Source organism: Brienomyrus brachyistius, chromosome 6 (assembly GCF_023856365.1).
Source record: "Brienomyrus brachyistius isolate T26 chromosome 6, BBRACH_0.4, whole genome shotgun sequence".
NCBI lineage: Eukaryota > Metazoa > Chordata > Actinopteri > Osteoglossiformes > Mormyridae > Brienomyrus > Brienomyrus brachyistius.
Window position 1 is genome coordinate 27466101 of NC_064538.1, and position 26514 is coordinate 27492614.

The 26514-nt window shown below is 41.9% G+C and overlaps 1 protein-coding gene across 3 annotated transcripts; it reads right to left on the reverse strand.

Annotated features, from left to right (window-relative positions):
• Nucleotides 1–811: 811 nt before the first annotated feature.
• On the reverse strand, nt 812–25534 carry calcrl2 (calcitonin receptor-like 2). Of its 3 annotated transcripts, XM_049016958.1 has the most exons (14): nt 24127–24412; nt 23836–23936; nt 9243–9325; nt 9016–9160; nt 7848–7955; nt 7291–7403; nt 7037–7128; nt 6768–6894; nt 6335–6488; nt 5433–5493; nt 4795–4861; nt 4283–4501; nt 3200–3241; nt 812–2577 (listed from the first exon to the last, which is right to left on the reverse strand). In XM_049016958.1, exons 3-14 carry the CDS (start codon nt 9291–9293, stop codon nt 2332–2334), a joined length of 1425 nt encoding a protein of 474 aa, XP_048872915.1. In that variant the 5' UTR covers nt 9294–9325; nt 23836–23936; nt 24127–24412; the 3' UTR covers nt 812–2331. The 3 variants fall into 3 exon arrangements, with proteins under 3 accessions (XP_048872915.1, XP_048872916.1, XP_048872914.1); XM_049016959.1 differs by lacking the exons at nt 23836–23936; nt 24127–24412 and adding an exon at nt 25410–25534; XM_049016957.1 differs by having other exon boundaries at nt 23836–24412.
• Nucleotides 25535–26514: the final 980 nt, after the last annotated feature.

The window sequence follows — 26514 nt, forward strand, 5'->3', positions numbered from 1 at the left end:
GTATTTGACCTACGTGAATTTTGCAAGTGTTGGCCAAATTTAGTATAATGTAAACAGGTGTTTTAATGTTGCTTGTTTGGGAAGCTACTGGGCATCTGTGTGTACTTTAATTCCTTTAATATATTGTAGGACAAAAGAAATAGGAAACTAATTATTCTTTACCTTAAGTGTGTGGGGTGCCTTTCATCATCAGTTTACCTGCCTTTCTTATACGCCAGTGTTACCCAATCCACTCCACCAGGACCCACAGGCAGCCCACGTTTTTGCTTCCTCCCAGCTCCACTGGTACTTGTATAAAGTAGTGATGGGCACCAGGAGATGGAAGATCACAGCTTTACATCTTCACGTACACTAGGAAGGTATGCATTGTCAATGTGCTAATGTATATCTGCTTGCTGACTATGACTAGACAAAGGACACATATTGTTTCTGTGACTAGGAGTGCGGCTCTTGTCATTTACACACAGGGAATGATGACGTGGGGTTCAGACTAAGTCTTCTGCACAGTACTGTATGTCTGTAGGTTATTCTACACAATGTATTGATTTCCAGGGCCGATATTTATTTGTTGTGCTTTACTGTAAAAACACTGCTTCTGCTTTGGTTTCTGTGGGAGTCTTTACTGTCCTTTCTATCTTGAGAAGTTCCCTAAATCGCTTCTGATTGTAGCCCTGAATCCTTGAATAAAACTGACTGAAATGTCCGTTTGCCCTTTAATGGTATTGAAGCTGTGAGAGTAATATGCGCCCCCCCCCCCCCCCATGTCTTCCTTAATGAGTAATTACTACAAAGGAAAGTCACTTCTAAAAGCTTTTCAGGCTTGAACTCTTTTATTTAAAAATCCTCTCTTTTCTGCAGTACATCATTAAGGTGAAAAAGTATATATGTCATACCATTTTACAGTTATATGAGTTTGAATCAAGAGTGCATATAATGTTTAAATGCAATTAAAGTCATTATCAACTGGAATGTCTTGGTGTAACATTCTGGAATATTAGATTGATGTTCTCCTATTGCTGATGATTTGTCTAGGCAGTAATTAATTATTATTTATCCACCTGCCCTACAAGGGCTTATTTTATAACTCGGCACACATACATGGGTCCTACTCACTTTATCTATGCTGCTTCTCCAACACAAATTGCTCTGGCTCTTCCTGCAAATGGCCAGTTTCTGCAGAGTCAATTTTGTTGCGTACTCTCAGACACTTTGGGTTGTGTGCTCCTCTTAGGACACTGATTGCTGCCTTTCAGCTATGTTCAATGCATGGCTCTTTCTTTTTGGGAAAAGTCAGGCCCAGGCTGGACACTGGTGCCAGCCAGTCATACAGCTCAGATGCTGGCTGTCAAGGCAGCCATCCTCTTCACCGGCAGTAATTTCAGACCACAGTGAAAACTTTCACATTCGCACGGTCTGTGCATAACAACCAATGCCAGGCCTTCCTAGCTCTTCCCCTCTATCCGCTTCATCACTGCTCACTCAGATTCATAGGACAGTGGTTAGACAAGAATAAGCTAGTGGCCAAAATTCTAGCATTCTTGGCATTACGCCTTAAAAATTATTACACAAATATTGACAGTAATGTTTATAGACAAAGAATGTTACAAATATTCACTGGATGATTAAAATAAGTAACTGGAGCAACAGTTCAATAAAGTTCTGCAATCTCTAAAAATTGGAAGTGTTTCCCCAATTTTGTCCACCAGCGTATGTCATGCCTCCTCCTCCCTTGATATATAAGCCCCCTGATTGGTAGATGAAGAGACTGGTCCACCCCCATTGGATAGGCTTTGAAACCTGCCAGTTACCCTATCGGTTCTGTCGTCATGGAACATCAATTATATATATAAAAAAAAATTCAAATGAATAATATATGCAGGAGTAGCAAATTGGGTGTCAAACAGTTCAGGTACAAAAAGCCAGGTTACACTGCACCCCCCCAAAATGGGGGCTTTTCTGGGATTCAGGAAGTTGGCTGTTACTGCAGTCAGTCTAAGGTTCTGGTCACGCGCAGCTTCCTGTCAGAACGACGCCCCAGGGAGCACAGAGACTCTACAGGGAGCATCTCTACAGAGGCGGGGCGAGGGTGCGAGCGTCTGTATCACTGAACTCCGAAGAGCACAGCGATGAATGGACAAACTGCTGTGCCTGCGAGCGTGGCCTGGCTCATCATCCCATTTCAGTGTGTGCTGCTAAATGTTTGCACCCACCTCCTGTGGACAGAGCCTAATGTGATTTAGCATTTGACAGTGTCATTGTCACCATCTTGTTGTGGGGGGGGGTGATGCTGCTGGGACTGGCAGTGGTGGGTCGGGGATGGTGGCTGTTTGCTCAGATGACAGACGTCTCCAAGCCCTCCTGCCCGGGGCCCTCCTGGTCGCCGCTGGAGCAGTGGCTGCCGTTGCTCAGCCCGTTCACTTGCGTCTCTGGCCCACTGGGTTTTAGGCTAATGCTGGCGCGGCTCATCTCAGTAATGGAGGAGTTGGTATGGTAGCTGGAGTGCCAGTCAACTCCCATCAGGCGTCCTCTGCACTGGACCTTAAACCGCCTCCAGTGCCGTTTCAACACCGCCTGCACCTGGTGAGAACAAGACAGGGTTCTGAGCAGAGGGAGGGTATGACTGAACTAGAGAGCACTCACTCGACCCAGGCCTTCCTGGGTCACGGCCCCTCTGTGTGCTTCATCACTGCTCAGATTCTTAGAACAGTTGCTTAACAGGCATATGTCATGGCTCCTCCTCCCTTTCTATATAAGCCCCTTGATTGGTGGATGAAAAGACTGGCCCGCCCCCATTGGATAGGCTTTGAAACCTGCCAATTACTCTTTCTGTTCTGTCATTAAGAACATCATAGAGCTCACTACACACCACACTGGCTCACAAAATACATTCCTGAGGGAGAAACATAACATTAGGCACTGCCAGATATCAGGAGGGGGTAGAAATTACACTCATCCAGCACATGGCCATGCTGTCAAAGAATCACCCCACTGCACCAGTGAAAAGTTCAGAATACGTCCAAATGCTTCAAGACACATCCATTAGTAAATAATTCTTTCATTAAAAGGGGATTTTTTTAACCACTGAAAAACAACCACTTCACTTATACAAGTGAAGTAAGTCTGAGCCGTACTCTGGGGTGAGCCCGGTAATGACCCAGAATGCTTTGCTCTTTCCACGTTGTATTGCAGCAGTACTAACCTCTCCATTACAAAAACAGAATATGACTGCCACCAAGAAGCCCTGTGAAGAGATGCATATAAAAAGAATTAAATGATTGGGGCACACATTCATAACATATTCACAGAGAAATGACATTACATGCATAACCAGTCCAACTGTGTAAGCTAAACAGGGATTTATTGAATGATTGAACAAATATACACAAATCACTTTAAAAATGTCAAATATTGAATATTAAAATATTGAACATGTTTACATGTATATTCCTGCTGTGTGGGATTATATGTATTTCTATGACATTCTTCTTCAGTCTTACTGTAACTGAGTTACATGATTGAATTACTAGTAATATCTTCCAGCATACCCAGGTCTTGGGATGTAATATTAATAAATCTAATTTATACAGCAGAACATATTTAGGCCCTCATGACCTAGGAAATGCAGTTGAAAGATGGGCAGGTGGGTGGATAGATGGATGGATGGATAATGCACTTAGATGCATGACACTCAGAACACATAAGCAGAAGAAGTGAATACATTTATTTATGTTGCTATTGTGGAGCTGCCCTACCTACGTAATGCACCTTGGTTTAAAAGACAACAAAAATGCGTGGATGGGGGGCAGTTTTCAGTATCTGGTCCTTGTGGACCCACAGTGCAGGTTTTTGTGGCCTGTCTGGCAAGGAGATGGGAAGGAATGAAAATGCAGACCTTCTGTGGGTCCCTGAGGACTGGGTCGGGAAACACTGGGCTAGAGGGCCGTGTCTTTGTTCTGTCACCAGCTTTGAGACGTATGCAGTCATTAAGAGCATCTGGGAAGAACCTGCTGCTCATTACATGTACAATAATGGAGCGCTTTGGATATGCATTGGACTTGGTAGCAGATGCCTTCCCACACCTCTCCAGCAGCAGGTTCTAACAGGAACTCCATCAACATCACAACACACATACACAGCTCAAGTCTGCCTGCGCGGCCTGAGGCCAACAAACACTCCAGTGCAAGAAAGTGAATTGTTGCGGTTTCTGAGCCAAATTCATAATGCAGCTGCACTGCGTCACCATAACGCAAGGCCTCAGGGCGGCCGGATGGGGCTGACACACCTGGAAATGCATGAAGATATGCATGATGAAGTCGTAGATGGCCAGAGCCAGACGGCCCTTAGGTCTCCAGGGTACCAGGACAAACTGCACGCCAAGCAGTGGCACCAGAATGAGGGTGGCTCGCACTGCCTTCATGTAAACGTTGGACTCGGCACTGTGGGTAACCTTCAGTTTGGTAATAAGGACCCGCACGATATTTAGCAGGAAGAACAGGTTCACCTGGAGGGTGGATGGATCGGAGAACAGAAGTGGAAAGGGGGGAAAGCAGGGGAATGAGCAAGCTTGGCCTTCTTGATTATTCCCTGGGGAAAAAACACTTGCATGGAAATTTAATTCTCAGTATGTATATGCACAGCTGAAAAGACAACAATGACTAAATTAGTAAGGTATTTGTGTATTTGTGAACATGAATTTCAGCTGCTTGCAATTATCTTGCACCACATGTTCAATGTTTTCTTATTTTCAGTCCATTTAAAGAAAGGAAGAATGTTTTACGCAGTTCGTGCACTCACCAGCAGGGCGGCGTGAATGGGCCCATGGATGATGTACACTAGGTGGGTGTCTGAGCTGATCCAACAGCTGGGGGGAATATTGAAAACACGCACTGTTTGTCGGCATGTACAGGAAACGCTTCTTTTTCTTAAGTGCTGAGGGAGGACTATTTGCTTTCATGTATTACACATCCCTAAATATACTTATCACGGATGTTTCCATTCCCAGAGAATACATTCAAGGACACAGAGGAGTCCAGCAGCCCCTCTCTGAATGTGCCTAAACCAATGCTTCCTAATCCAATCCTTGGGGACTCACTGACAGTCCACGATTTTGGGAAGCTGGGAGGGAGCAAAAACGTGGTCCGACTGTGGGTCCCTTAAGGACCGGATTGGGAAACACTGGTCTAGACACTAACCGATCTAGAAAATGTACTGGCTCACATAGCCAGTAGTCTACTGCTGTGCGCTTTTATGCTGAAAAGACAGACAGCACCATGTTTGGATGCAAAACTGCAGAACAGCTTTGATGCCACGCCATGGAAACTACAGGGTGCTCTAAAGAGTGCAGTGAGAAGTGTGCAGTGGTGCGGAATGCCGCGTACGGCCTCAGAGGTGTGCTGACGCATTAAGCGATGCTGTCCAGGCCGGTTCCTTACTTGTCATTGTAGAAGAGCCACCGAGCCACAGCGTGTGTGACAGTGGGGATGATGGGAAAGCCTGGAAGAATCCAAGTCAGGAGGGGGTGTGTGTTAGCATTAACATTAGCAGCTCACGTGACCTCGTTCAGCATCCTCAAAGCTGCCTTTCTATTTAAGGGCGTACTTCATGTAAACATTCGTAATTCAGAACACACGGTTTTCAGCAAACCGCCTTCAACGTGCAGCTCACAGAATGAGCCGTTCTCCTCGTGAGGTTACTCTCATTAGCATTGCTCTGTGTCAGTGTGTCTGTTCAGCTTGTCAACATGACCTATAAAAAGGTAAAAAAAATTGGCCAAATAAATCAAAATGGCTACATGTACATGGGCCGAGAGAACTCCATTTTCAAACTTTATTCTTCTCCTCTTCAGGAGATTAAGCAAGGTAAAAAAATATTCCACTATCCAAAACTACAAAACTTATAAACACAATAATAATGATGATAAATGGTATAAACTTGCTGGTGAAGGTAATTCCATTGAATAATAAGGATAATAGCTTGGCAAGCCTTAAAACCTAATTTTATGCTGTTTTGAAATGTGTTTCAGAAGTTTCCTTGAAGTTGCAAAATCAAGCTTCTAAACCAGGGCTCTTGAAATCTGGACCTCAATTACAAATCCAGGCCTGGTTTTCAGTTTTCACAGGTAATTAGTTTAATAATTACTGATTCTGATTGGCCAGAGGCTTCACACCTGACTCACAGAAAAAGGAAGACTGGAAAATCAGCAGAGCTTGGTCATTGAGGACTGTGATTTGAATATCTCAGTTCTAAACAGAAGACCAATTCTTCATCCTAACTGGAACCTGATTAAGTGTTTTTGGGTGGGGGTTTTGGGTAGATTCTGAGCCAGCATACTCACCCCATCCCAGGACGTAGTACCAGCCCAACTGCTGCTCCCCAACAAACACGGCCACGATGATAAGGGTGTGCAGGTAGATACCCTCACACAGCATCCAAAAGTAGTTTGTTCCACAGATGTACAGGTTCAGGACAGACAACAGTTTGCAGCCTATCTGAAATCAACACATAGAGACCACATGGGTTTATAGACAGCGTCTTACACAGAATCCCATTTTGTACTTACATACATTCCTGTGACGGGCTGAGCCTATTCCTGATGATGGAACAACAGGAGGGCCCTTTCTGAAAATATTTTGCTTATGGGCCAGAATTTCCTCACCAACGTATAAAGGTGAGGCAACCATTATTTACTCATATGCCTGAGGGCGTAGCATTTGTCCCTTGGTGCCATAAGCTCTCACAACTGTTCGATGTCTCTCGAGGAGACTTACAGGGTTTCGTTCCACCAGCTGCTGGTTGTTGGCCACAGCGGAGAGCCAGATGACTGTGCAGATGGAGTTCAGGATAAAGGAGAGGAACATGTTCTTGTGGAGTGAGATCCTCTGGCAGCTGAGACTCCTGAGCGAGCACCACAACCACAGATAGATTGTAAGCCAAGGCAGGAGACCTCCTACCACTATCAAAATACATCTACTGGTCACTAGGGGAAACCAAAGAGAAGCCCCTGCACTACACTCACTGCACATTAGGGGGCGCTTACTTGAAGCAGGAGAAGATACCAAGAGAAATCAGCAAGGACACCACTGAAAGGCCATGGCCCACAATGGCCAGGTAGTACAAGCTGAAAGCAAACTGGAGACAACGGAAACACAGTCACAGCAGGCATCAGACTTCTGCACGTCTGGAGTGTTTTCTACAACATAGGTCTAACAGCATGCAATTAAATTTGAGGCTTGAGAACAATATGTGGCCGTTATTTACAAATCTCTCTGCAAGTGGGTTTTGCTCAAGTACCTTGAGTTTCTCTTGGATGTAAGCAGTGCACTGGGTGTAGTTCGACCAAATGCGATCACTTTCTGGGTGACGGAACCACTGGCCGTCGGGGTTGCACACTTTTGTCACCTTTTCTGAAACAAAAACGGTGGAGATTATCCCCTGAATACACACTGTGTCCAATTCAGCTCATATTTTGGGGATAGTCGCTATCACACGGCACATTCTTGTCCGAGTAGGTGGTTAAACAAGCACAGTGGTTCACTGGTTAGTACTGTGGGCTCACACTGCCAAGGTCATGTCTTGTGTTTCTTCTGGTCTTGTGTTTCTTCTGTATGTGTCTTCTCTGTGCCACGGCAGTTTCTCCGAGCGGTCCAAAGACACTCTATCAGCCTAATTGACACTTCTATAGTGCCAGCTGTGTGGCCGCTATGATGGACTAGCACCCTGCCACGATGTATCCTGAGTCGACTGGGACTGGATCCAGACCCACTCAACACAAGTAGCTAAGTATCTGGAAGATGAATGGAGGAACAGAAGCTTATGGAACACATGCATCCATGAAGGTGGGATCTCACCAGAGGGATCGAAGTCCTGGAAGTACTCAGGACAAAACTGCATTGCCGTTCCTGGGGGGGAGTCGCCCCAGCACAGCCAGCCGTCCCATGTGCGGTTGCAGTAGGGACCTGTAGCAGAGACACATACCTGAGGCACAGTGCAGACATACAGCGGACACAGACACAGTTACTCTGTCACTGCTCTTGGACTGTCAGGGACATCAGTCTGCCATTATAAATACAACTCCAATGGCTGCAAAGTCTCCTGGATCATACAAACAAAATGTTTTTTTACTAGGCTCACTCTGTGCCTTATTGCTGCATTTATAGGTAAGGTAAGGAGGAGCATGCATTGATTAAAGCGTGTTGCCACACCCACCACATGACAGATCACTTCAGGGATGAGATCCTGAGAGCAGCCATGTGGCATGTGATACCTCAGCACCACACTAGTCCAAATGGGCCAACCCCTAAGTTTTTCCCTGTAAGTTGGAGGAGCACCTTATAGGGCTGGATGTAGATTAACGTCATACCCAGGATGAAGCAATTGCAGGTTAAGTGCCTTGCTCAAGGGCCCAATGCAGTAGAATGACTCTGGGCATTCATGGGATTTGAATCAGCAACCTTCCAGTTATCCAGATCTCTAGCCTCAGAGTCACCACTACACACGTGTGCATTTATAGGAGAACTGTATAAAACGAGACAAACTCAAGAGACCAATGGAGCGCTATATATAAAACTTCAGGATGGAAAATGTGGCCTTGGGAGATTACTGGGAATTTACGGTCCTTGTTTGGGTCCCAGTGGCTTTCTCTGCTGCCCCTTGCAAATATTCCCTATAAACAATGCGAGGAAGTCTGGATGTAGAGCACACGACCAGTCAGGAAATACTGCACAAAGCAGCCTCACACAGTGTCTTATTTAACGTGCCATCGTTTCCTACCTCTCTATTTTTGCTTTTACACATTCACACCAAAACAAACCACACACACACACACAAACACAGAGTACTATGAAAAACCCATAGACAGGCAAAGAAAAAGATATCTAAATTATCTTCATGTTGGAGTAAAACTATAATGTCTGTGCCAGCTTAGCTATTTCAAAACCTCCCCTAAGGATACTATATGTTTTCTTAGAAGTATTCATTATATAGGTGAAAATTAAATTTAAATGCGATGCCATTCACCATTCTTGGCATTAGGAGGGTCAGTGATGATCTTCAGGTAGCACTCGAACTGCGCTGACAGGATCTGTCCTCGAGAAACCTTCAGCTCCAAGCCGGTTGGCACCACAAATGACTCCTCTGTGCTCAGCTCATCGCAGCGGCCGTCCTATGGGAGTCCACAGGCAAGGAGGTGACCGACCTGCTTGGAACCATCCCAAACAGGAAACAGGCCGGGGCTTGCTCCTTACCTCAGCAGCCAGCACAAACAGTAGCATTGATAGAAGCTGTCCCCTCCGCATGGCTCCAGTGGGAGGGTCAGGGCATGAATCGACTACGGGAAGAGAAAACGGGAAGTGACTCCCTGCACTCATGGGGGGGATACGGAAGAATCCAACTGGGCAGCTTTTGTGCACTTTTTGCTGCCTCTCGACAGTTTTTCATAACGAAACGTGCCATGCGTGCTTCGTGCCTCTTGCATGGATTGCACGTGTGACATGTGCTGAAGATTAGGATGCAGTTCTGCATTCCCCCATGAATCCAGAGGGCACGAGGCTGACCGTAGACCAAAATGACTTTCAGGGGTTGGGGGAGTGATTTCAGCGCGCCACTTGAGGCCTTTACCCTACTTTGGTCCCACTCCGGAGATGTGGGGGCACATGTGCGTTTATAAAGCGGTGTTCCTGTCTGGTGGGTAATTAGCATATGCGTAACTCACTCCCCTGAGTGTTTTTCTTGTTTCTTGTCTCCATTTGAGAATAAGGCAGAAGCACAAACAGCTCCAGCCCTGAATAGGGGAGCCGGTGGGGGTGACCATGTGTGGACTTGGGAAGAGGGAGGTTCACTGGAGGCTGATGGAAAGCATGGGAAAAAGGCACGATTTCATTAGGGTGGGGGAGGATGCGGTACACTGCAGATAAGAGGAGCGTGGCGGAAGAGACACCGATGGCTTGGTAAGAATTCACACTCCAAGCCCAGACATCACCTGATCCTGTAGACATGGGGGATCCGGCCAAGACACACACAGACACGCAGCGACTTCGCAGTGCTGCACAGCACATACACTTCTAGGCTATGCCTTTCTTTGGGGGAATCCACCATGGTGAAAGAAAATGCAGCTTCCAAAGATGGGTGCAAAATACCTTTGGTTTCTTTTTTAAATTGGTCCAAGCAGTTCCAGATGAATACATTAATGGCCAAAGTTCACAGATTATAAATAGTGTGTATTATTAATAGTCAATATCTCATTATTAATGGACCTGAACACAGTGTACATAGATGCATGTATAAGCTGCATGGCCATTTTCATCATATTATTGGCAGGGCATCAGCACTGCTCAGTTATTTAGACACAAAATAGAACAGTACTGCAAATCTGAAAATATGCTGATGACAAGCTTGTGGTGTTGGAGCCAGCTGGGTTTTGGTCACAGGCCATTTGCAGAGAAACTGGCTCTACTTACACTCAGCATTTGACCGCTGCATTAAGGCATTCCAGGTTAAGTCTTGCTTCAACAAAAGCTGCAGATAGCATTTGGATAGTACTTAGAACTTGGATATAATGCTGAATGTAAAACACTCCGGTTTTATATTACTGTATAGCTGTCTTTTTGTCTTTAAAAGACATTAGTACTGATATTATACAATATCGATCTGTTATTGTTATGTATATTTATCACCCTTACATGTTTCAGATCATCAAACAAATTTTAAAAAGAGGCAAAGATACCCTGAGTAAATACAAAATGCAAAATGATGATGTTAAGGGAAAAAAGCTATTCAGACTTAATCAACTTTAATTCTTTAATTACTTTAATTTAATTTTATTCAACTTTTCAACTTAATAAACTTTATTCAAAAGTAATCTAATTAAATCTAATAACTGGTTGTGCCACCCTTGGCAGCAAGAACTGCAATCAAGCGTTTGCGATAACTGCCAATAAGTCTTACCCGCCCCATTGGTAAATCATGAATTAACTGTGATCAACCACAATTATTGGAAAGCTGAGTCACACCTAGGCCTGATTACTGCCAGACCTGGTTAATCAAGAAATTTCTGAAATAGAACCTGTCTGACAAAGTGAAATAGGCTAAAAGATCTCAAAAAGCAACACATTGTGCCACCATTTAAAGAAACAAAGGGACAGATGAGAAACAAAGTCATTGACATCTATCAGTCTGGAAAGAGTTACAAAGCCGTGTCTAAGGCTTGGGACTCCAGCAAACCACGATGAAAGCCATTATCCACAGATGGAGAAAACTTGGAACAGCGGTGAACCTTCCCCGGGGTGGCCGGCCTACCAGAATCACTCCAAGAGGGCACCGACAACTCATCCAGAAGTCACAAAAGACCCCAGAAGAACATTTCAAGATCTGCAGGCCTCACTTGCCTCAGTTAATGTCTTTGTTCATGATTCAAAAATAAGAAAGAGACTGGGCAAAAATGGCATGTGTGGGAGATTTCCAAGGCGAAAACCACTTTGCTACAAATTTTTCCAAACAGACACAAAGCCAACAAATTACTAGATTTCTGCACAATACTTTCTTTGTGGAATCCAAAATATTTCCATAGAGTGAAAGACTAATGTCTTCTCATGATCGGTTCTTGGTGGCCTCACTCATTTTTGAATTTCTCACAAACTTACCACACGGAGTGAGGACACAAAATGATTTTATGATGATGATTGGCTCTGAGAGTGCAAGGTAAACTTCAGAACTATACCAAAACTTAATTGCAGAGCAGATAAATCGCAACAAATTATACTGCTGATAAATATTTAACATAGCTCATTAATATGTTTTAAGTTTTATTTCATATGCATTCTTGAATATTTGACAATGCCGACTCATCTCCAGTTGGCACAACATGTAACTACACCATGAACTTGAAAGACTTTATCAGTAGATGAGTTCTACAATATTTGTTTATTTTGGGTACATTTGTAACTCATTTTATGTTTTTGATCCATTTTGTACCTCTGTCAGGATTTTGCCCATTTTCATACTGGTGTTGAACTGTTTAGTCTATATTGGGTATTATAGCTTACAGTTATTTGCCCAGAGGTCAGCAGAGTGTCACAGAGCCAGGAGGGAGCCCGTCTGTGACTCTTTAAGGAGCTTTAATTCTGGGTTTGCTCACTTGCCTCTTTGCATTTCATGGAGGAGGGACTCTGTTGCACGCACACACAAGCACCAGAACACAGACAACAGGGTAACAAACATCATCTCTTGGGTAGGGTCATCCTGTGTGTGAGGTTGAGCCTAAACTTTCCATAGCAAACGAAATGTTAGCCCACTGCCGAACATGTAAAAATGTATTTAGAATGTTAATCATATGTAATATGGAAGAAAGCAGACAATTACCTTTGTTTTAATTTGTCATGGTCACAAAAAGTAAAAAAAGAAAAAAAAGGTAGAATGAGGCACAATGAGGTAGATACTTGTCTTCATGACTTTTGGCAGCATATTTGCTACTCTTTATTATTATAGATATTTTCAACTTTCATATTTCCCACCGGTAACCAGTGCAGTGCAGCAAGTGTCAGGGAAATGTGATTCGGCTTTTGCTTTCCTGTTAGCAGCTGTGCTGCTGCATTTTTGACCGATTGTAGGTAAGAGATAGAGGCCTGACTGATTCCAGCATAAAGACAATTTAAATAATCGAAACAAGAGGAAATAAACACGTGTGACCCTTTCAAAGTCATCAAAGTTCAGAAAGGGCTTGACCTTTGTCAAGAGCCTTAATTGGGAAAAGTTCTTCTTGACCACAGAGTTTACATGTTTATCAAGTTTAAAATCAATGTCCATAATTACCCCTAGATGTTTTACAAAAGGCCTGATTTTACCCCTAGATTTTTTACAAGGTCTCCAAGTCCTTATTATATCATATTTATTAGAGGGAAAAAATTACAATCTTAGTTAGTTCTAGTGAAGGGAACTCAATGCTTCAGCATACCAAAACATTTTGGACAATACTATGCTTCCAACTTTGTGGGAACGGTTTGGGGAAGGCCCTTTTCTGTTCCAGCATGACTGTGCCCCAGTGCTCAATGTGAGGTCCATAAAGACATGGTTGGGTGAGTTTGGTGTGGAAGAACTTCACCGGCCCATACAGAGTCCTGACGTCGACCCCATTAAACACCTTTGGGATGAGCTAGAATGGAGAACCAGACCATCACATCCAACATCAGTGCCTGAATTCACAAATACCCTTCTGGATGAATGGGCAAAAAATCCCACAGATGCACTCCAACATCTTGTGGAAAGCCTGTTGTGAAGCCTATGTGAAAGCCGTAGCCTGTCTCTCATAGCTGCAAAGGGGGGACCAACTCCATATTGATGCCTATGGATTCAGAATGGGATGTCATAAAATTTCCCGTACATGTAATAGCCAGGTGTCTATATAGCGTATGTAAGGCCATTCCAGTAATCTATGTCAGCACGCTTGCCAAGTTTCACCACTGGCAACCCCCCAATTATGTACCACTTTAATGTGTTTTATTTTTTTCTGTACAGTTCAGTACTTCAAACAATAAAGATTTATGTTGAGATTCTACTTTCTTTGTATACCATTAAAAATGTGTAATTAAGTTAACATGGTGATATTTGTGATTTGAATTTAGCTTAATCAAAATAATCGATTCATGAAATAGAATTGTGATAAAAAATGCAGTAAATCCTAAGCATCAAATTGATACCTCAATACCTACAATTGAAGCGAACTGGCAACGATTAACACCCCTAAGTTACATCATATGAGGCTTGGGGATCAATTTCTGACAACAGCTCTCTGGTAAAGAAGAGTGTTCAGCCATTTTCATTCCCCAAGACACACCTGTAGGTGGCCAGTGGAACATGCAAGGAGTATCTACAGAGTGACAAAAGATTTCTGGACATGAGAAAAATAGTAATAATAACCCAGCATAAACATTCAGTGGTGTAGGAAGGCTTCATTAACCGGTTTACAGAGCACTTTGACCAAACCTCACCATACAAATTTCAAATTTTTTTTAAATGATGACCTACTGTCATGCCCGGCTCATCCGATCCTCGTGTGTGCCACGCCCCCTGATTATCCTCGTGTGTGCCATGCCCCCTGATTATCCTCGTGTGTGCCACGCCCCCTGATTATCCTCGTGTGTGCCACGCCCCCTGATTATCCTCGTGTGTGCCACGCCCCCTGATTATCCTCGTGTGTGCCACGCCCCCTGATTATCCACGTTTGTTTCCCCAATCTTGCCCAGCTGTGTCTGATTATTGTCACCCAATCTTGTCTATTTTAGTCCACGTCTTGCCCCAGTTTTTTGTCCGTCATTGATGTTAGTTAGCGTCAGTTGATGTTTCCTCGCTGTTTCCCTAACCTTCCCCGTAATAAATCCCCAGTTTTCCCCGATTTTCGCCTCCTTGCCTGCTTTCTGCCCGTTTGCCTGCCCGTCCGCTTACCCGCTCAACGCGCAACTCTGACGCCTACATTTTAGAAATATCAGTTTTCACAATATCAGCTGTGATGTGATTGTTGTAAAGTTACTTGCTAACAGTGGAATACATTTTAAATGTATACAAAATAATCTAGTATCTCAAGAATGAACTTTATCTCAAAGTTTCCATTCATGTGAACAGACCATAAATTGTCCAGATTATCAGTGGCCACTGTAGGACAATTTTCAGAAAGCTTTTTTTATAGGTAAACAAACTGCTGATTTTTGTGTGTGGGTGACGTGCTCCCTCCTGACAGCAATATACATAGATTTACTACTGTTAATCACAATAAACAATGCAAAACACAACATAACCTTAACTTTAGATATTTTGGTGCTCTAATGCCTGCCACAGTTATAGAGGCAACAGTAGTACATTAACTGAGCCATAGTAGTAAAATGCCACAGAGTACTTCCTATTTCCTCCTCTCATGAGCGTGAGAGCCTGTGGATCCCTGCCCCATGACAAGCCCAGCTTCAGAGTGAGCTGCCCTGACAGACAAAGGCCATCCATGGTGTTCCCTGGTCTGTAAGCCCTGTGAGACGATCTGGCAGCATCCTGCAGTTGCTCTCTGGGGTGATCAACTGGGCTCATGTCAGCTTTTCTCACGTTCTTCCTATATCCTGCCTTGCAGAGGGTGGATGAGAAACTGCTGACTGCTTCAGTTAATAAAGTATGACATGATTTAGAAAACCCAGTTTACTATTTTTTTGAGATGAAGAACAGTCTCTTCCTTTGAAGTGGAAGCAAGGAGATGGAGAAAAAAATATATAAAAAAATGTTTCTTTTAAATCATAAAATACAGAGTAAGTGGATAAGAAATTGAAATTGCCTTGTTATAAATGAAATGATGAGTATTAAATACAAAGACTTCTTAAAATATTTCACATAAATTATTACTATGACTGTCTTCACCAGTAAAACCCAGGTAAGTAGACTACAGTACTATCTTTCAGAAGGATAAAAAGTGTGGCAGTACTATACAAAACTCTAAAGGTAGATTTTGTCCCATCATCACCTTGCCTTTGCATTAAAGGTAAACTGCATCAACAGGTGCCCAATACTGAAGAAACTCTGACTGATTTTGTTTATTTATTTTCTGGAGTATTAGAGCAGTGATTGTCATCCCATGGATCACAACCCAAATGAGTTCTTAAAGGGTTGCGAGGCAGAGTTGGAAATGTAACCATTTTAAAACCAGCAAGCTCCTATGCTGATCCATGATCAGATTTTCCTGCTCCAATCTTCGAATTAACCTATATAAACGTGTCTTCGGTCTGCAAATGCTTAGCGCAAAACTAGTGCACACTCAACCAATCCAAGAAGTTAAAAATGCTTCATTTAAAAGTCACTGGTACATCCAACCAGATCTGTGTGATAGGCAATGACTGGCAGAAATAGCAGAGTGCACTGTGTGCTTCATTGTAGCGTTAATTTAAACTAATACAAATATAAATAAATATATTTGTATGTATAATAATATAAAATGTTGCAAATGGGCTGGCATGGTAAAAATTGGATTGCTGTCCAAAAAAGGTATCAATAGAATTTTCCAAAAGAACCACTGTACGAGAGCATCTCCCAGTGGGATGGAAGGTAAACGCAGAGCAGATTGGACTTTGAGTCCACTTCCTATATGGAAGACTGATGTGTATGCCTTCCCAGTGGCACCATGCAACTATGAGGAAAGATAAATCTGCTTGATTAAACAAAAATGAAACATGAAAGTGAAACTCAAAAATATGGACAGGAATAACTGGCTATATTTCAGGGGTTTTCAAACTGGAGTCTCCCCGGTTGGTACAGCAGTAGCAGGAGGTCCATATAAATGCATCATAAATTGAGGATACATTTATGCCTACATAACACAAAAAGAAGTATTAAAGACTCCATTAGGTCTTTGTTAACTAGATACTGTTGGAACAGCAACATCACCCACCCCCCCTCCCAAATCTAATACGTACTCCGCCAACATTGTACCTACACCATTACATTGTTTTTATTCAGCGGAAATTACTTTAATCTTCTGGCCAGATTTAACACGTTGCAAACCTCGTCTAGGCAGAGTTGCCACCAGTATGAGATTGTCCTGGATACAGGACACCAGCTGTCCCATATTCTCAGTTCGTGTGATTGACCCCCCAATAACTAACAAATTAACTTGTTTATTCTCCATCGTTGTGGGGTGTTAGTGTAGTGTCATCACTGAGGAAATTACGAGTGAAGTTTAACCTACATATTTTTTTCGTGTGTCCCATGCTTATTTAGCACAAAGGTCACAGTCTCTGTTGTACAGTAGGAAAGCAAATATGAAAGGGGCCTGGAACCACAAAAACTCCTAGTCAACATGGGCCAAAAACTCAAAACCTGGTTCTTGAACTTCGGTGGGAAAGCACCTACAGCGAAGCTGCTCAATTTTGGTGCGATATGCCTTGAAAGACACATAAGGTCAAGTGCTGTATGCAGTCACCCTTCCCTTTGATTCCATTCATCTGGATTTCTTTCAAAATTTGAATCAGTTACATCATTACCCATTGAACGCCTCTGCCAAAATTGAAAAGGACCCATCAAATACTTTGAGTTATTGCACTAACACGATAAGTGTCTGTGGTGGCAGTGGATCAGCCCCAAAACCATATGTAATCTTTTTTGCTAGCCAGTGTAAATATTTTTTATGGAATCCAATCACTGCTTAAAATCACAAGCCCAGATGATTATGAAGTCTTTCCTAATGTACTTCCATGAATTCAGGGAACCTTAAAGTAAAATTTTTTGTAAAATGTATTGTACACTGATCCAATTCATCAAGAAAGAGCCACTAAAGATGTGACGCATTAATAGAAAAGATTAGGCATGAAACTGAGGAAAATCAGTCTTCAAATCTGAACGTCACAAATCTGAAAATGTATTGGCAGGTTTGAAAAATAATAACAAAACAGTACTGAAGGTACAAAACATACTTTGTCATCTTGTTAAAACTTCTCATTTTAATACCTAGTTAAAAATAGAAAGAAAATGGTCAGAAGTACCGATGCATTTTTGTCATCTTGTCAGCTGCACTCATTGTTTTATTACACCCCAGATTCTCTAGCCTATGGAGCCAGAGGCTGCCATGAGGGTCCTTGTTTTTCCGAGGAGCACCAAGACCCTGCTGAAAGAGGAAGGGGCGGTTTCCACTCTCCGCCTGCGCTTCCACATTCCCAGCAAGCGACTGTTAAAAATAAGCCATTGTTGCCCCGGCACAAAAGCACAAGATTCAAGGACCCGGTGCTTTGCTGTCACAAAGACAGCATTGCTGGCACGCTTTCAGGAAAAACTAATAAACACATGTTCACAACAAAATCGCTTTACAGAAATGAAACAAATTCTGTTCAGTTACTACAGGGCCATATGGAAAATCATGTTCTATACCTAGCAGCACCAGTGAAAGTCTTACCTAAATAAACACATCTACGTCTCTTCTGTAATCTGTGTATTACACAGGCGCTGGTTCAAATACAGGAGTTGAACTTGGCCATCCGGCATCTAGTAGCAGTACTGCAGAGTGAATTTTTCCACAATAGCACCCTCCATCTGTCTCTCACTCTCACGCAGAGAAACCAAATCATTAAACATATACTATGCAGACCACTCACTAGCAGCACCTGGACCAGTCCTATTTCCTTTACTTAAGGGTGATTTACGCATATGTCACTTGGATCTGAGAAAGTCAACTCTTCTAAAATATTCGAACGTCATGTACGGACGATGGAACTTGACAGATGAACTGTTACAGAAAAATAACCCCCTCGACTAGGCAAAACAAAACCACAAATTGCCTCTGTGACTGTTGATGTAAACCTCCAAGTCTCACAATCATTAATCAAGAGACAAGGATAACGTACATTCAAAAGAGCTTAGCTATAAATGGCTCATTTAATTGTGTAATTTAATCCCAGCTGAGTGTCCAGTGAGTGGTCTGACAGGGGTTGAAGTGGGGGGTCGTGTCTAAGGAAAGGGGAAACAATGAATCACAGATTTCTTTTTTTAAACTTTCATAGTGTTTTCAGTCAATACCCACTCAATTCTCTTTATCCAAAAGAGAAGATGCTGATTAGTACTGGGTAAACTCAAAGAAGAAAAAAAATGCAAGAAATATGTAGTAGGGCTGCACAACACTGGAAACATTTCAGATATCATGATGGGAATTTTATTGTAATAAATACTGAGAAATGTATAAAGTAAAATGTCATTTAAGTCATTGGTGTTCCTGTGAGTTGTACAGACACAAAGCAGTGCTGACAAATTATTTACTTTTGCTCAATATAGTCTTTATGGAAACCAAAATATTTCCATACAGCGGAATTTGAATGTCTTTTGATTAACGCATGCAGAGCTAATCTCAATGCAGCTGACTATCGTGGTGTTTCGACAGAAAAATTGCACATCATGTTGGACTAATTTGTAGCAATGCTTTTTCATGACAATCTGATTTAGGCTTTAAGCGAGGTCAGCGTTGCGTGTTCTCAAAGCAGCGATGCCCCCCACGCAACCCTATCTGAACCCCTGTACACATTATCTTGGTACACCCACTGTGCCTGCCCAAAAAAGCTCAGGAGCTGGGAGTTCCAGACCATGCCAGGGGTTGCGAAAGAGTCCAGACCATAGCAGCAGAATGCAGCACCTATTAATACACCCTGACAGCTGCAGAGAAGGAGCACCGTGTCCCCTCGGGATGTGGGGTGCACAGCTGCCATCTGCACGTTCACATGATGCGCCGCGAAGCGCCGACATGAGTTCAGGGAGGCCCCACCGTACGAGATGGGATCTAAAACAAACAGCTAGCTGGGGTTAAAATGACACACAATATCCACACGGCACAGATTGAACCAGATGCTAAGAAACTAATCCACATCCATTAAACACTCGCTTTTTATTGGTCTGCCACAGAAAATGTTTAACAACAAAATGCAGCAACAGAAACATCTAAGAAAAAAAAATTATATTATATCTCTGTTATTATATGTACATTGGCTGTCAGTAAATTATAATGGTCATCTCAGGGAACATTTAATGCTTTTTTAATGATTTAGTATTTTACAAGCTGTCAAGATACATACAAAACTTTTGCCTTTCATAAGAATTCATCATTGATTTACTTATAACCAGATCCTTTGCTTTGAAATTGATTTGTGTTATTGGGTGTTCTATTATATCAGTGGCTCTGAAACTCGGTCCTTGGTACCCACTGCCCTGCTTGTTTTCCAGGTATCCCTGTCCTACCTACTGCTGATTACCTGGATCAGGTGTGTTCAGTCAATCAGTAGCTGAAAGACAGCTGGGATTTGTGTGTGGGGCAGGGATAGCTGGAAAACAAGCAGGGCAGTGGGTGCCGAGGTCCGAGTTTGAGAACCACTTCATTATATGATTTTCCAGTCAGAGAGCACTTCTCCTGTGCATACCTGAACTGGGGGGATCCTGGTTGCATTTCTAATTTCTCTAAATTTCTTCTAAAGTCTCCCTGATGGTTTGGTACTACAAGTTAGGGTCAGGCTTACCAGAATCAACAACAACTAGCGATGCACAGATCCGATATTCGGATCAGTAACGGCGCCGATCCAGGCCTATTTAACGGATCGGGTATCGGCCATACGTGACCAATTCACGTCCAATACTTACTTATTTAGGTTTTGGCAGCCACTAAAAAGATATATTTAACAGGAAATCTGAGCTATTTGTAAAGTTAAATAGATTTTAGATGTTTTTGCGCCATTCAGGCTAAATGCTAATACTGCTTCTCACCACTCACTAGGTGTGAGCGCCGTGACTTCCGCCTTCTGTGACGCCATGCACATTCCCTTCGCAGTAGGAGGAGCATAAGAACATCAGATAATAGGGTGACGATCTGGAAGTATTTTACGTGTTTAACAGCAACTAGTAGCACAGCGATTTGCAATCTTTGTAAAAACAAAGTTTTGACAGATGGGAGTAGCGTTTAGTGGAAAATCCCACAAAACAAAGCACGCGTAATTGTGCAAGAGAACGCGAATAGTGTGAAAAATGCAATTCATGATTTGGGAGTCGCTGGCTGGGGCTGTTCCGCGCACTTGCTGCAGCTTGAGGGGCTGCTATCGCAACGAAGTGTAAGTGACGCTTTTGCAAATGGGAGAAAAATTGCGGGACATTTTAAGCATTCACCACTTCCGTATACTCTGAAAATATTGAACTCAAAATGCCTCAAAAACGCGTAAAACAAGAATAACGCGCAAAACAAATAAGGTTGCTGTTCTTGGGGATGGGCCGATCCACATTTTTTCGGTTCCAATCCGATTCCGAATCACAATTTCACATACGGACACAGTATCCCATACAAGATCTATTTTTACTTTAATATTTTAATACTTTATATATTATTCATATTTTTCAATTAGTAAATACAGATAAAAAAGTCTTTAATTAGGCTACCAGAAACATGCATAACGTACTGTTCCATGCAGACAATTTTCAGGAAGTGTCCCTAAACTCTCACTCTGTGATTTTAAGAGAAGTTAGGGTGTCCAAGAGCAAAACAACAGAATCTTATTCTCATTCAAATGTCTCATTGTGAAGCAAACTTAAATTAAGACAAGATAAATGGGAAGCAGACTACAAGGCCTCTGTCCACTTTCAGTCAGGTGAGACTCGACTCCTGTACTGAGCTGCTCGTTATGAGGTCAGGTGTGACAGGGTCTTTCCAGGTTAATTCAACAAAATGGCCTGTGCATCAACATTTTTCATTTGCATGAAATCTAGCATGTGAATTATACTTCCAGAGCTCAGAAATGGTTTTTTGATAATTTTAATTTTTGAGAATGTTTTCATATGAACTGTAACTTTCTTATTATTGCAGCTATATGACTCTGCTATAGCTCACTGGGGAGTGCAATGAGTTCTTTTTCATGGTATAGCTGGAAAAGTGAAATCTGCCTGGCCTGAATGACACTTCTGATGGGATCAAAGCTATGGAACATCTGGGTTTGAGGGATCACTTGGAATCTGTACCGAAGTGTCTTTTCTGTCTACTTAATTTTCTTAAATTTCTTAAAGAAATTGGTGGTGCAGTGGTTAGCACTGTTGCCTCACACCTCTGAGACCCAGGTTCGAGTCTCCGCCTGGGTTACATGTGTGTGGAGTTTGCGTGTTCTCCCCATGTCGTCGTGGGGTTTCCTCCGGGTTCTCCGGTTTCCCCCCACAGTCCAAAAACATGCTGAGGCTAATTGGAGTTGCAAAATTGCCTGCAGGTGTGCATGTGAGAGTGAGTGTGCCCTGCGATGGGCTGGCCCCCCATCCTGGGTTGTTCCCTGCCTCGTGCCCATTGCTTCCGGGATAGGCTCTGGACCCCCCGCGACCCAATAGGATAAGCGGTTTGGAAAATGGATGGATGGATGAGTCTGAGCTTCTTCAAAAATGATGATGCCAAAACTATTTGGAAATTTGCCATATTTAAATGGAATGATCCAGTGGTAACTGCACATTTGGAACTATGGCCTTCCTTCTGGTCTTTTATACCTTTGCACGTGGATGCCAGAGGTGGATAGTTTGAGTCCAGAAAGTAAAAATCCAGACCAAGACTTTGTTTCAGCTAACCAGCTGAGTATAAAGAGTAACAGTCACAGAGTACTCAACAAAATCTTGGTCTTTTAATCTCTGGATCTGAACAAAATCTTGGTCCTTGGAAATTACTCCTTTATGTAATTTCTTTTATGTTCTGGATCTGAACTGTCCAAGTCGGCTGGATGCAATTCCCTGTCTGTCATTCCAATATTATTGTGTCTTCTCTGCATCACCCTCAAATGCATACCAGTGCACACACCTCAGAATCGTCCAGTCAAACCTAACCCGAAACCAGCAGCATAATTTCTTTTCTTTGCGAACAGGTGTCTGTTACATGACATCTACTGGTATTGTGTGCCCCCCCCCCACTTTGCTCTCCACTCAATGGTGTTGTTTATGTTACAATAGTAGCTGATGAGGTGAGCTCATAATTTGAAACATGCGTGTGACAAAACACTTCATGGCAAGACTCGGCATGCCAGCCATCCATGCAGATTAACCTACTCGCATCCACTGGAATGACTGTACCAGTTACACTGAGGTCTCCACTTCAATGACGCACTATTTGCTGGGACAAAATCACATTTGCGTCCAGCATTCTGAAGGTTACTCTCTTTTACAACTCATTCAAAAGTATATAGTTTATTTCCACTGGAAACTCCATAGATAATGGTACGCAGAGTAGTTGGTTATCTGCTTTGGCCCTTGGCATGTACTACAAGTGTTAGCTCCATCTTGCTGCAGTCTCTTATCTGGTTTGGATGGTACTTACTTATCTCCTCTACTTCTGATCTAGGAGCACTGGATACTATTAAGGGTCTTATGTCATCGACATATGAGACACATTTATTTTACAGACCCAGAACACAGAGGTTCCGCATTCTAAGTACTGGACCATTTGGAATCACAGTCATTTCAGTCTTGATTTTCTCAGAAGAAATTCAGCTTTTGAATAATAAGATTTTAATTTCTTAGCTACTATGATTTCCGATATAAGTATTTCCTGTGCATACAATAATTCTGTATGCGCAAAATTTCTTTTTGCATCCTTATTTTTGTGTGTTCCCTCTAACTGGAACGATTTAAGTTTTAAAATGCCTTATTTATTAATTTTGCAGCTTTTATACACTGTTTTGTCTTTTTATTTTCTTTGAAAATCATATGCCTCATATCAACATCTTCCTTTAAACTTGCCCGTATCTACGGTGTACTGAGGGAAACGCTTCCAAATACAAGAGATTTTCCCCATCTACTGCAAAAAAGCGTTCCACGTTAACATAATATATAAGAATTAAGCTTGTAGTCCGTCAATAACTTAATAGTTTCAAAGTTTCCAACTATTCTCATCTCTTTACAACTGAGTACATACATAAGTTTTGACTTTGAGGTTTACACAAGGTAAAGCTCCGTAAAAAAAGACTGAAAAGATTTCAGATTCTGAAAAATTAACTCGACCCTGCAACTTACACTTCAGACGAACACATACAGGTGAACCAGTTTGCAGTGGTTAAAAATGTGTAAACAAGACGAGTGATATGCTATGTACTGTTGGTATTGCGGGACTTTAACAACGCATTTAAATAATCCCCACCATATTTAACCTAATTAATACCCTGGCATTTACACGAAACATCGCTTTATATTGCGAAAACTGATTTATAGATTCATCTATATTCATCTGTATTATTCATCCACTAAAACTGTTTACATATTTATTACAGAAACTGTTTTTCTTCCATGAAAGCCATAAACAACTCGAATGTAAGCACAAGGTTTAAAAGCACATTAACCTACCTTAAAATATTTAGGAGTCCGATGACAATTCTTTTGTTTTTACGTCTTCCTTACATTTTTTATACGGAACTTGAGGCGGTCACCTCCCCAAACCTCCTCCACTAAAGCCGAGGCAGAATAGTCTTTAGTCACAGTTTCTTTAAGAAAAGGACTCGCGAAAACGCTACACTCTTCTCAAATATTCATCCATAACTTTTCCTTCAAAATATAATTTAAAAACGTGACATAGTTGGGAGAATCGTTTTAAATGCCACGCGCGTGAAGAAGAAAAAAAAGTACAAATAAGTTCACCTGCAGCGTTTCACTGAATTCAAACGTGCAGAGCCGGACTAAACAGCCCTTCTCTCGTCAATACCGACACCAGCTCTCCGATATCTAATGCATACGTATTTACTGGATCGCACGACATCCAGGCTGTAACTGCCATGCACGGCTTCGTGACCCCGCTCTACAGGCGAGATTAGCTTGTCTTTCTTGTAAGCTGCCAGTTCGCGTGCAGCGGCGTTTCGCTCGCGCGAGCGCTGACTGCAAACGGACGCGCGCTCCAGCGGCGCTCACAGCCTGGAGCTCATGGTGCGTGTAAGATCGCATCAGTGTAAAATACGAGGCGGGTCTAACGCGATCGTGCTCAAGGCGTGATTTATAGATTGTTCTTCCATTAATATTGTTTATTTTTTTAAAGAAAATTGTTTTTCTTCCACGAAAGCCATAAACAACTATTATATATATATATAACAATATATGTAACAAATATTAGCACATGGTTTCCTGTAAATACCACGGTATGAATTAGGTTGAATATGGTGGGATTTTTTTTTATGCAAAAAAGTTCTGCATTAGGAACAATACATATAATTTCACTCGTTTTACATTTATTTTAGCCACCGTAAACTGGTTCACCTGTAAATTACAGGGTCAAGTGAGGTAATTTTTTATGTTTAGAAATCTTTTGAGTTTTATGTTATACGGGCTTTTACCTCGTGCAAACCTCCGAGACAAAACTCATGTAGGCCTATATACTCAGTTGCAAAGAGAAGACAATGGTTTGACATCATTATTCACTATATTTTACCGTTAACGATATGTGTATTCGATGGCCATTGCTAATTTGAAAATTGTTATGCGTCATATTCCAGTAAGGCAGCGTTTAATTACTTCCAGTACAACAAACAACCAAGTAAACAAACCCATTTTTTTACCCCCAGTTTAACGTTGACAGCTCACGAATGCTTAAACTGCTCCTTTATGTGATTTCTTTTACGTTTTGTGACCGTGCTATATTATAAAAAAATAATTTATACTTCTCAAAAACTTACAATAACTTTAACATTTAAGGCAGAAAACATATTGCAACAAATTATTATCACTTGCAGTTGGTATTTATCATGATCCCTATATATTCTCTAAGTACAAAAAAAAAAATTACGGCGTTTTAGGTCGACTGCGATTAGTATTTTTAGTGTTTTACGGATAATGTATTTTTTTCTTCCTGTGGCTGAAGAAAATGCATGTATTCCATCCATATATCTTTCATAACCGTTTAGCAAAGTACAGGGCACGATGGACCTACGTACGTGTAGCTTAATCATGGACAGGAGACGCCGTAGACGGAATCGATATATGCTTTGTTCCTATTAAATCTGTAATCCCTTAGTCCTACTAGTCATACATAAATAGTTATACATTATTAGCACCATGCAACTGCCACTACACGATTCAGGATCATATCATTCCCAGCTGAGTTAAAGAGGGCCGCAACCGTCAATTTAACACGTGACCTCTCTTTGCCAAAAGGGTGTGTGTGTGTGGAGAATTTGGGATATATTTAGATTTTTTATTTATTTTATCTAAAGCGACGTACAAACGTGAGGCAAATGGCACATACCTTATTAACTTGGTAGGTTTGAGGACAAAAAGGAAAAGAACGCTCCCTGCTGGATATTTAATGTCAAATCATAATATTTGTAGTAGGCCTACATATTACAAACGAAAATGAGATAGACAAAATGTGAGACAATATAGGCCTACAACAAAGTGGTGCAAATTAATAAATAGATATGTAAGAAAATGTATATTTATTAAGAAGGATGTGCTTTTGTAGCTGGGTTAAGTGTGAGCTACCTGGCAGGTGCCATTGTAGTCAGAAATGACGTTTTAGCACACCATAATGTACCGAGCCACTGAATGAAGATCCAAGATAGCACCCCATTGAGCAGATGGGCAGAATTGTTCATCATGTTCTCCAATTTTCTACTCTGAAAGTCCTTCAGGGGTCCAGGACCACTCTTGAACCTAATGACTTTGTTCAGTCAAATCACGATACATGTATAATTATATTCACAGATTATTTCTGCACAGCTCATGGGTAATTAAATTCCAGATTTGCACATACTTGATTATATGCGTCCGACATAAGGTTACTCATTAACTTTTGTAGACTTTAGTCTACACTTAAGAGAGAAAGGACATCACACAGAAATACAACACTTCCTTCACGAATAGATTTAAGGTAAGGAATTTTAAAGTAAAATTGTGTAAAATAATCCAAAATATCACAGTAGGCCTCTGTTGGCAACAATGATGTGGACCAACTTGACTATACAATATATATTTAATCAATAGTCAATCAATAATCAACTCCACATTCTGTAGTGACAAAACTAGAAAATCTAAATCAGC

Excerpts from the sequence above, each read along its gene's own strand:
- calcrl2 (XM_049016959.1), bottom strand. The coding sequence starts at position 9,293 with ATGCGGAGGGGACAGCTTCTATCAATGCTACTGTTTGTGCTGGCTGCT. Across the intron at positions 7,129-7,290 it reads ACATCCAAGAGAAACTCAAG|TTTGCTTTCAGCTTGTACTA; the intron begins GTACTTGAGCAA and ends CGTTGTCTCCAG. Across the intron at positions 4,862-5,432 it reads TGGCTCTTCTACAATGACAA|CTGTTGGATCAGCTCAGACA; the intron begins GTAAGGAACCGG and ends TATTCCCCCCAG.